We start from the raw sequence: 11,433 nt of genomic DNA, 5'->3' as shown, positions 1-11,433 counted from the left end.
TTTATATGAGAAAAATAAAACCAACTGCTTTACCAAAGGAACAGTTTTCTCAAAATCTTGAAATAATGAAAAAATGTTATTGGAAACCATTTTCTGAGAGAAAAACAGAAATTTGGCTAACCTCATCAGTCAGAGCACCAGGCTGACTGTCTAGAAACTGAAAATTGGTGTTAAAGAGCCAGATGGCACGGTAGTAGACGTGGATTTGCTGGGCTTTGGGTCTTTTTATCTTCACTTGTTGATTATTTCCTTGATGACTTGACTTTCAACTGAGTTCTGGATTGGCACAGAGCAGCTCAGAGAACTAGCATCCTTAAATTAAAAAAAAATAATCTGCAATGTAAATGTAATTTAGGCCATGCTCCCCATCCATGCTTTTTATATATTCTGGCTAAGCAACAAAGGCTGTTTTTCAGGCTGACTCTACTGTATGACTACTCGCTCCTGTGCTAGAGCCCTTCTTGTTGCCCTTTTGTCTATATTCTGTTCACTGTAGCTACTGAAAATCACTGACCTGTACTTTTCGGGTAAGATCTGAAGCTGGAGCAAAATTCAAAGCTATGCCGTCAACTGCAGTAACTCAAGCATGTTGCGTAAGTGGGGACATTAGGGTCTAGTGTTACAGAAGGATCAGAGTTTACAGCCCTGCAAAACATCACTTGATACATGCACTGAGTAAACATCACACCATTTCTCAGCTGGCTGATTTGCTACTGTTGAATATATATCACTAAAATCAGTGGAAGCAAAGTACAGACTGCTGGAGCCAGGTAGCCTCAATTGGATGACTTCACAGAGCTGAAGCAAAATTAAAGGCATCCAACCAAAGGGATATTCACTGAACACACATAGAGTTGCCAAACTTTCAGCTGAAGGTAGGCAAGTTTGGTTTTTATTGCTTCTGGGTTTCCACTGCTTTTCCGTTCATATGGCAATACCTGGCTCAATAGGTTGAAGCACAGGCACCGTCTTTGTAAATGTTGAACATGTAATGAGAATATGTAATATTTCTCCCCATACTAACCTTGTTTCATTTCCACTTTATTTCCCCTTTCTTTGCTTCATCTGTGTCATCTTGATTTCTGTCCTGTGACCCTGTTCATTTGTAGAAGACTCCTCTATGTTCTTGATAGATTTTCTGATATGGAAGTATATTTCAACTGCAAAGCTCTCCCTTTGGATTGCATCTTTCTGTGGGGAGTTGTTTCTGACACATCATTGCATGCTGGAGTAGAGAGGGAGGTCATCTTTCTGAGAATTCAGTGACAGCAAACACACATATGAGCTAAATTTTTCATGTCTGATCTCACTGCTCTTGACAGAGTCAGGCACCAAAAATAAGCTTAACTTCCAACATAGACCACAGATTGATATGAAGAAAGGCAACATAGTCTTTTGCAGAGTTGCAAAGGCTTCGTGTTTGGACATGTGCCAGAAAATCCATACTGATAGTTAAATTAGCATTGATATCCCCATGAGAAATATCCCAGCTAAGTAAAATTCTGACTCAATGTTACAAGTGTTCATTTTCCTAGGACTTTAAATAGTAACAATGCTAGTATTGTTATACTTGTATTATAAAACTTCTCATGGTTTTCAGAGTAATTTGAGTCTATCATAAAATACCATCCATAAAACAGTATTAAAAACAGAATTAAAGTGCATTTTTACTAAGAAAGGTCATCATGTTCCTACCTGCTAGTGGAGAAACTATATTATGATCTGTATATCTATTTCAAGCATAATACTTGGCTGATCATATCAATGTGAGCTTCACAGTAGGAACAAAGCCAGAGTATGCATTAGAGATTACCACTTTTGATTAAGATTCTTTGAGTAGTCAGAAAGAAACATTTTGCTTTCTACCTGAATCTTTTACTATTTGAATAGGCTGAAATTTAACACAGGCTATTTCAAACTTGAGGTAGCCTGATGAAATATGAAACATGAATTGGTTTAAGAATTCAGAAGACCCTCAACTTATTGCAGACATATCAATGCTGTACTAATCACCTCCAGCACTTTTTGCTGAGCACTTGCAGTAAAACTGCTTTTTGTACAAATGAACTTAGTCTTTCAAACTAGCCAAGCTTTGTTCAAAATTACATTGAAGTGCATGTTGAGTTCTTCTGCAGTTTTTTAGTTCATTGGCTCCCTCTCCTGTTCATTTGGTGAAAGCAATAAACTGATCCCATGGTGCCAGTACAGAAGTTTCTCAGCACTTACCATGATTGCTTTTTGAAAGCCATGTTTCTGAGGCTCACAAGAAAAGACTGTTTCTCAGGTATCACTGCGAAGGACACAATCCGTGTTCAATACATAAGAATATCTGGGCCCAAACCAGTGGTGTATACAAAATAATACAATGCCATTGTGTGAGGTATAGTTAAAAAAAATAATCCTTTCCAGTGAATTAAAAAAAAAAGATTTTAAACAATGAAAAAGGCAATGAAAAAAGGACTTTCAAGTAAAGTCATTACCTGGAAACTTTAAAAAACAGTCCACTACAGAGTTAAGAGATGTGGAAATTAAAGAGTACATTTGAATAGTAAAGTGCAAGAAGCTGCCTGCAGTTCAACCAGTACAAAAGTAGTATAAATTCTAATAGTAATAGGTAAAATGAAGAAGAGAAAGACCAGATGGGTAAGCTAACCAACGACAATTTGTACATGAGAATCAGAATTGAAAGCAGTCACTATGGCAAAAATCTGTGGAGTTGATAATATGTGGTACCTTACGTTTAAGAATAGCACTAGGAAGAACTCCAGATCTAATATCAATAGCAGGTAAACTGACAGACTAATTGGAAATAAAATTACAAGGTCCCATAAGAAACACGGTAAGATATGAAGAAACCTGTTTTCCATTCCTCTCTGTTCTCCGAACAATCAATCAGCAGTAGAAGAAGAAATGCTAGAAATGGTTTCAGGGAAAGGCTGGTTACACCTACAGTCAGTGTAGGCACATTCCTGCGTTGAACTTGGGTGAGAGCACCAGGTTCTCGAGGCTACATGTAGGTGACACCAATACTTTAAAAATTCAGTGTATGTGGTGCATTTTTCCTACTTTTCTGGAAGGAAATGGGAATGCCCACATGATTATGCTGCATCTCACAGCAAAAAAAAAAAAAAAAGAGACACCATGCAGGTAAAAGCCACATAAAACTCTACCTGCTTTAGTTAGCTATTAAAAAAGATCAGTAAAAGGCAATGTCACACAGATTAAGAACCATCAGACATCTCAAAAAGAAACTGTCACCAGTCATGAGTGAATTTCTGCAGATTGTTGTAAGGTTGAGAATGCTACTCGATGTTTCTGTCAACAGCTTTTGAGTGCTTATGACCAAAAGGACAGCACAGTCTTACATACAAAAAATGTGTTTTAACACATGGAGAATGAGGGAAGGGGAAGATGCATCTGGGGAGTGGGTGATTCTGAAAGGAACAAGGCAGGGACTCACAGTGCCTCAGCAAGCTGCAGTGAGCAGTGTTAATGAGATGTAAAACCAGCAGAGTAATGACTCCTGATCTCCACTGCCAGGTTTATTTTTATCCAAGTCTATTTAAAATTAAATGCACAAACAACCTGGAAAGAACACTCCCCTGCTCCAAGGTATGTCTTTTGACCACTATGCCACAGTTAGCTTCTCCTTTGCTCATTTTATTTCTGGCTCTCCTTTTGCATAATGACAGCTCCAACAGAGGTATAGAGCATCTTCTTCCCAGCATGCATGTTCCGTTTGGTGGTTAATGCAGCCCTCTGGAAATTTGGGGATGTGAATCTGTATCCCGTCACAGAAGCAAACATGTCATCTACGTCTCTTACCTCCTGTGAGACGTCTAACCAGAAACTAATTATTCAAAAGGTGACCATCATATTTTCTGTATTTCAGATCAAAAGAATGATCCTGGAAAAAAACATGCAAGTGCTTACACACAAGCTGTGAATCATGAGCAGATGGCGGTAACTACCTGGAGTCCCGCTTAGCCATTACAGTGCTGGATAGGGACAGGATTTCACACCCTTCCCCAGGGTTAACATTTCCTACTGCTAGCTCTGAGCTGCTCCCCTCCCAGAATAACCTGGTTTTCATGACATCAGTTTGAAACGGTTCAACTCATCCTACACACAGTAACACGGAGACTTCTGTTGGCTGTGGCCCTGAAGAGTTTTTGGGATGTGTTTTAGATAAAGGCAAATGACAAGGCTTACTACAGAGGTAAATGCGTGGACTTTAATGGCCTTTGATATACATGAGAGACTAGAATATCTAATAGTTCTTAACTACTAGCTGTTTAATTTCTGTTCTCCCCCATAAGAGAAGTATAATGTATCACATTTGTTTTGGATGACTGATACTGTATTTTATACCAAAAAAAGAAAGTATTATATAATCCCACACAAGACTAGATCTATTAAAATGAACAGATTCTTTAACTGAAGCAATTATCTACAACTGCATGGACAGCTACGAATGGAACTTTCCCAAATTTAGCTGTTTGTAGAATGATTACACTTGAATTGTTAGGCTAAATAAAAAAGAGCTTCCGTATCACTACATTTCACTGGGATGCACGAATAATAACTTTTACATCCTTTTTCATTTTGGTTTTGAAAAGTTATACTGTGAAAAAAGTGTACTTTCCAATCTTACCTTTTGTCCAGTCATTATTGACATCGACCATCTTCATGCATTTGCGTAACTACATGTGAAAATATCACAAGATCAGTTTTAAAGACATGCCCCATCAAGTCTCTGAACCCATAGCCAAGAACCATTTTTATGGGATGGTGCAATGTTTGGCAATGGTGCCTTGACTCCCTAATTTGGAGCTGTAAAGGAAGTACTGAAATACCAAACGTCTAGACTGATATTACTATCAGAAAGAAAAACACTAAACTTGCTACTTTATAAAACAAAGGCAAACCCCACTCCTCCTACTCCAACTAGAAATCAAAGAACAAAAGCTTGATTCTACAACCAATCTGGACACCTCCCTCCCACCCTCCTAGGGACTTGCATTAACACTTATTTCAACAAGTGATAATCTAACCTTCTTCCATTTCAATATTCTTACTTCGCTGATCCACTAGCAGAAATACTATAGTATTGTGTTTGTCCAATGGTAAATGGCTGCTAGTTATCTACTACAGCAAATCTCAGAAGCTGTTGCTGTCCAGGGCTGTACAGGTAGAAAGATAAAATTTTAAAGGTCAGAAGGGCCTTTTCTCTAAAATATAAACAAGGATGCATCCCCAGTCTAGAATTAAAAAGTTCTATTTTCTCCATCTTCAGTGGTATGTATAAGGCGCACTTGTCTTTGTACCAAGGCCTCTGAGGTACAGACAGATAGAACAAGCCAAGCTAAATTGTGTCCCCTACTTACTTTGGACAAAGGATCACTCTGCTTTCTCCTGAAGGAGTTTTTCTGATGATGGATAACTTATTTTTTGTAAATTGGTGCCTGTGCAGAATTAAATGCCACCTTACTGCAAAATCCTCTTCTCTACAGACCATTTCTTCTCCAGCTCAACTAGGGAAGAAGAGCAGCTTGGAAATCACAAAGTCTTTCTTTCATCTCATGAAGGTGCTGACAGAACAGAAGGTGTCATAACTCTCTCCATGCAATCCACCATAATCATTTCAGAAGACTGCAGAGCTGGGGAAGGTTACATTCCGTACCTACGACTGTTCTATCAAGATTTTGGCACAGTGAAAACTAAGTTCTGCATAGCCCTAAAGGTGCTATGACGAATATAACTTCTGAAAATTGGAACAGTAATAAACTACTACAACTTGAAGGTATCTCTTAACAAGCTTTTAGTAAAGAACTTGCTGTTGGTTAATATTGTCTGTCTTCCTCTTTGCAAGAAATGCTGCTTGCACATTTAGTTTGAAAAAAATATCACAACATATGGTAGCAACCATTGAGACAACTTGTTAGTGATCTTAATTCTTCTCACTCATTAATTCTGAAAAACAGCCCTTTGCAACTCAGTGGTTAAGCTCGCTATTCTACTCAACGTGACTCAAACTCAGCCCATCCTTCAGCACAGCTACAGCTTTCAAGCTGCTTTGAGTTTTCTCCCCTGTCCTACTCAGGAAACACAGCAAAAGTGCTGTTAAAGAGAACACAGGTGCAAGAGCTCAGCTTTGCTAGTTCTAGTCCAAAATACTTTCTAACTTCACCACACTTGTAAGTACTTCTCAGACCAAGTCCATTAGCATTCACTTTTTGCATGCTGAGCTTTTGCTTGTCTTGTTTCCTAATGATATAAGGCTGGACGTGGAACTTTTCTCTACATTCCCACTGTTTTTCACTTAATTTCAGACACATACAGCAAACAAGACTTTTAATTTTTTTAATTTACGGTATTGACTGCTCTGAGTTATGCTTTACTGTTGGTACACAGTAAATACATTCATCTGAACAATTCACTTAGTATGAAAAAAATGCAGTTAAAACATTAAAAATACCACTTTACACTGTGCGAAACAGAACCTTCAGAAGTAATGACATCGTCAACAGCCAGGCACAGAGGAAGACTGTTTCCTTTTAATTTACCATCACATTCATTCCTGCACCCCTTCATCTGAAATTGGCTGTAACAGTAGATTTTAGGTGAATGCTTCTGCTGAATTAGTAAGATTTAATAACTCTCAGCTTGGTCTTTAGCACTTGTATTTCCAGAACAGGATGTTTTTCTGTTCTAGTCATTACAGGAAGAATGGCTGTTTTCGGAATATTTACTGAACAGAGGGGTTTCAATAACATTTTAAAAACATGTTTTTGAAGGGGAGTTATACTCTACCAGTACATGCAGCTGTCAGTTTGGATAATTAGGTACCATGCTTCCCCTAGATAAAAGAAAAGTGGCTTGGCACAACTGCCATTTCACAAATTGTACTGAAGTCGGATGAAATTCATTCTTATCGCAAGCTTTAGACAGATTAATATAGACCACAACACCTAGCACTAATTAAATTTAGAAAAATATTATCTTGGCTTTTTTTTTTTTTTAATCTTTAAAATAATGTAACAGAAGATGCCAAAAAACACCCTGCTTTTTAATCTGGAAGAGTTGGGCTGTCAAAGCTATTATGCTGTTGACAATTACTCATTTGATTATTTATAGATTTTTTTTTTTTTTAAAAACAATGAAGAGGCAGGAAATGTTTATTTATTTTTTTTAATTCTATGACCAAGCATGAATGAACATTATAGTCATTTAAATCAACCCAATTACATAGTTTCCATTAAGTTAATGGCTGCCAAACAAGCGTGTACTCCAGTGACCCAACATTAGCAATGTTATCTGATGGTGAGATAGATTTTAAGGTTAGACACAGTACATGTAAAAATAGAAAGTTTAAAAACCAATCTCATCACAGACATTTCCATTACCATCTCCTTTGTGAAATAAATAAGGCAGCAGATAACTTTTACTTTGAAGTGGCATCTTTGAGGTATGCTATTAAGTCTGCTCTCTCAGACTTCTTCTTAATACCCGCAAAAATCATCTTTGTTCCTGGGATATACTTCTTTGGATTTTCCAAATACTCCATCAGAGTATCCTCACCCCAGGTGATACCTAGAGAGAAGAAAAAAAAAAAAGATAGCTAGTGACTTCAAAATAACAAACACATTTATATTCTTGTCTTCCATATTATTTTACTTTTTGGCAGATTTCAGTACTTCTAGAACTATCACTGAGAACTGAGTATTTTTGTCCCTAGTAACTCACAACAGCAGCTTTAAGTTTACCTTTATTCTTATTAGCATCCGTGTATGAGAAGCCCTCAGCTTGTCCGGTCTTGCGTCCAAATAGGCCATTCAGGTTGGGGCCAGTCTTGTGCTTGCCTCCTTTTTCAACTGTATGGCACTGGGAACATTTCTGGACAAAGATCTTCTTGCCCTTCTCAATATCTCCCATTTTCAGTACTAGACAAAGAACACACACAGAGGTCAGTATTGCAATTTCAAGGTCACCTATTCAAAGTGTCCTGTTGGTTTACAAAACTGTATATATGGCCCATCAGCCCAGTAATTCTCCAGCACACTTTCTATCCACAAGCTATAGCTCCTGGGTTTGAAGATTAGCATAGAATCATTAGACTATGTAAAACGTATCAAGGTGATAAGAGCAGGAAATCCTTCCCTTGGCCAAAGTAATTGCCCCACAGCATTTAAACACTATGGAGATAATTTCTGAAGAGTAAATTGAACACAACTTCCATATGTAGCTTGTATATCTATAACAGGAATGTTTCCTAGTCATTAATAGTTTTGTGAAAGGGAACAGGTCCGTCTGCATGTCTTTCCTTTTCAGCTGAAACAGCGCACCAGCACACCTCTCTGGAAGGCGCCGGGAGCGGCAGGCACAAGGCTGGCCCGCTCCCCTCCTGACACGATCCGGGTTGCCTGCCGAGCACCCGCCAGCAGCAACGCTATTTGCAGGCGGTGTGGCGAGAGCACCCAAGGGCAGCCGCACCTCCCGGCCCCGGAGGCTGACCTTGACCCGAGGAGCCGGCTCCCGCCGCGGGGGTACCCTCCGGGCGAGTGGCGTCAGCCTGGCATGACCCCAGGACGGCGGCTGCCGCACTCACCCCGCAAGGGCGCGCGGGCCAGGCCCCGCCGCCCCCGACCCCGAGCGGCCGCCGGCAGAGCCCGGGTAGGCCGGGTCCCCCCAACCCCTCCGGCCCGCCGGCCGCAGCCGCCCGCGGTGAGGCCACTAGGCCCCGCGGTGACCTGCCGCCGCATCTCGGCCGCCTCCTTAGGCCGCGGGCCCGGGCTCCCCCGCCCCGGCACACGAAGGCGGGAATCGGGCTCTCAGGACAGAGAAGAGCAGCGCCCGCCCTCCCCGTCCCTCACCGCTCCCGCCCGGCTGCCTCGCCACTCCGCTCCGGCTAACGGTCCCGCCGGGCCGCGGCGCCAGGCCCACGCCACCTGTGGCCCAGGGCCGGACCGCGCGCGCGTCCGCCCCGCCGGCTGCTGCCCGCACCTGCCTGTCCGGCCGCCCCGCTGACGCTGCGCCCACGGCGGTAACCGCAACCCCGGTACCTGCCGCACCGTCCGGCCTCTGAGCCCAAGGACACGCCGTACTCCGCCCTATGTAAGCCGGCGTTCCCGCAACCAAGCTACGCCGGCACTCGGCCCCCTCCTCCCCACTCGACAACCAATCAAGTGCCGGCCTGTAGGCCTCTGATTGGTTACGGCGCCTGTCCGCCAAGGTGGACGTCACGGCGCTGGAGGCCAGCGAGGTAGGTTGCGACGGCGGGCCCCGGACTTCCTCCCCCTCCCTGCGGATTGGCATTAGAGGTAACCCTGGTACGCAAAGAGCGACGCGTTTCGGGCGCATGCGCACAGCGGGAAGGCGACGCAAGGGTCGCGCGGCGCCCCGAGCGGGCTGCGACCTCAGCGGGCGGTTCGGGCGGCCGCGTGGCGGCGCGGTGGGCGGGGCCTGGGCCGTGACGTATCCTGGAGCCCCGCTCCCTCTCCCCGTTGCCGCCGTCGCCCCCTGGCGCCTTGCGGAGGTGAGGCGCGGAGCGAGCCGTGAGGCGGCCGGGGCTGCTCCCGCGGCGGGGCTGAGCAAAGCGCTGCCTCCCGCCGTGCGTGTCGTTGAGCTTTAAAAACTTCTTGAAGGGAGCCTGGAGAATAAAGAGGTGGAACCGTCGCAGGTGGCAAAAGTGAGGCTGAACCCCTCCCCGCGGTGTGCCGCCACGGGGGGCTGGCGGGGGAGCGGGCGGGCGGTTGGACTCTACATCTCCTGTGGGATGCTGAAATCTCACAGTTGTGAAGATGAGAGTGTTACAGAAGGGACCACCACGAGAAAATAAGGTGCCCCAGACGTCTTCCCAGCAGGCTGGGCAGTGTGGTGGTGCTTGAAGAGGGTGTGTTGATATCCATAAATTGTGGAGTTGTAAAAGAATTTAAATGATGACTTTCAGATGTGACCGCCATCTCGCTCTCCTTGACAAGGAGGAAGAAGGGCTGTTAAAAAAGCCTAGCGTAATAATGTCCAGTGGTCAAAAGGCAGTGATCACTGTTTGTCTTAACTATGGACATTAAAACTGTGAGAGTTTCCCAGGTCCTGGCATTTGAAAAACTTCTTGTCTCTCTGTGTGCTTCTATGCTATGCTGGAACTGGTGTAAGCGTGCTCCTGTAATTGGCCTGTGGAACAGTGCTCATCTGAAGTGCTAATATGAAGCAAGAGGGAATGAGATCAGGGTGAAAATACATCAAAGGTTCCTCTGATGACAGAATTTTTCAGACAATTCATAAGAATATTCAGCAAATTATCACTACCTAGTTTGGAGAGTACATTGTTTTCTGTTTCTCATGGTGTCTAGAGCATGAGACATATGTTTGTGCAGCTTCTAACATTTCATCACTAGGTACATACAAAATATTTTATTAATATGCTCCTAAACTTTAACAATTATCACTGTAATCTTCTTGACAGTATACTTACCACAATAAAACTAATTTGCTTATGATATACAGCTAAATTCATATACTTCATGGGGAGCCAGGTAATATACGTGCAATGGAACCACTTTAAATTGGCATCTTGACTTCTGCTGTTGTCAAACTCAATTCTCAAATCATGTCAGACTCCCAGAATTAAGAGGTTGTTTGGAAAGAGACTAGTTTAAAAACTAAAGGCATTATGTTTCTTTTATTTGCCATTTGGTTTTGAACGTTCATTGTGCACTTCACTCATGTTTTTAGACTTTTTACCATGATCGTAAGGACTCTAATTTTATTTAGTAAGGCTTCTGTGTCTTATATGATTCCAGGAGCCAGATGTATGTAACTTAATATAACAACACTTGTGATAAGACCCTGGTCTCTCATATCTTTAAAAGACGAAAGAGCTGAAAGTACCTTTTAAGCTCCTTTAAGAAATTACAGTAGTGTAGATTCTTAAGCTTCTTTAAGCACTTGATGTGGACTGATGCCTACGGACATCCATTCAAAGGTTCTGTCTTCACAGGACGCAGACTTCAAGCATCTGTAACTCTTTTAATTTCTGTTGGGTTTTACCTTCAAAATATGTATGCTCCATACTGAGTAGTGCATGTTGAGCTTCATGGTTAACCCTTCTGGTGCGTGTGGAGGGACCTTGTAGCAGTGTTATTTTTTCTCCAGGAAGCTGTTTTTGAAAACTGTGCCTTAATTCAAAACAGTTGAATCAGTTTTTGTTGAACTTTTGAAATAAGGAAATAATGTTCTCAGGGAAAATACTGAACCTGTGAGGTTTTTAGTGCTAAAGATTAGTATACTAAAAATCAGTCTGGAAAATGAACTGTTGTCTTCTCTGCCTTACACCTGACCACTCTGATGTCTGCTGAGTGACTGCCAGCAGTCATGATGCAATCCCCTTTCATGAAGGTGTAAATGATACAAATGGAGAATTTGTGGGTTTGC

The 11,433-nt window shown here is 42.4% G+C and overlaps 1 protein-coding gene and 1 long non-coding RNA gene across 3 annotated transcripts; one reads left to right on the top strand and one right to left on the bottom strand.

Moving 5' to 3' along the window:
- Positions 1-675: 675 nt before the first annotated feature.
- Positions 676-5,847, top strand: LOC137665811 (uncharacterized). Its single transcript, XR_011048548.1, has 3 exons — positions 676-875; positions 3,893-4,219; positions 5,514-5,847. It is a non-coding gene; the product is annotated as an uncharacterized lncRNA (long non-coding RNA).
- Positions 5,848-7,175: 1,328 nt separating this feature from the next.
- On the bottom strand, positions 7,176-9,166 carry CYCS (cytochrome c, somatic). Of its 2 annotated transcripts, none has more exons than XM_068405209.1 (3): positions 9,008-9,166; positions 7,767-7,943; positions 7,176-7,593 (listed from the first exon to the last, which is right to left on the bottom strand). In XM_068405209.1, the coding sequence occupies exons 2-3, from the start codon at positions 7,933-7,935 to the stop codon at positions 7,445-7,447; spliced, it is 318 nt and encodes a 105-aa protein (XP_068261310.1). In that variant the 5' UTR covers positions 7,936-7,943; positions 9,008-9,166; the 3' UTR covers positions 7,176-7,444. The 2 variants fall into 2 exon arrangements, with proteins under 2 accessions (XP_068261310.1, XP_068261308.1); XM_068405207.1 differs by having other exon boundaries at positions 9,004-9,161.
- Between the last annotated feature and the right edge of the window lie 2,267 nt (positions 9,167-11,433).

Source organism: Nyctibius grandis, chromosome 7 (assembly GCF_013368605.1).
Source record: "Nyctibius grandis isolate bNycGra1 chromosome 7, bNycGra1.pri, whole genome shotgun sequence".
Taxonomy (NCBI): Eukaryota; Metazoa; Chordata; class Aves; order Nyctibiiformes; family Nyctibiidae; genus Nyctibius; species Nyctibius grandis.
Note: the sequence above shows the minus strand (reverse complement) of the source record. Positions and strands in the feature narration are given on the sequence as shown.

Bases quoted from the DNA above. Each gene is read 5' to 3' on its own strand.
- CYCS (XM_068405209.1), bottom strand. From the start codon at position 7,935: ATGGGAGATATTGAGAAGGGCAAGAAGATCTTTGTCCAGAAATGTTCC. The intron at 7,594-7,766 runs GTAAACTTAAAG...TCTTCTCTCTAG, and splicing joins GGATGCTAATAAGAATAAAG to GTATCACCTGGGGTGAGGAT.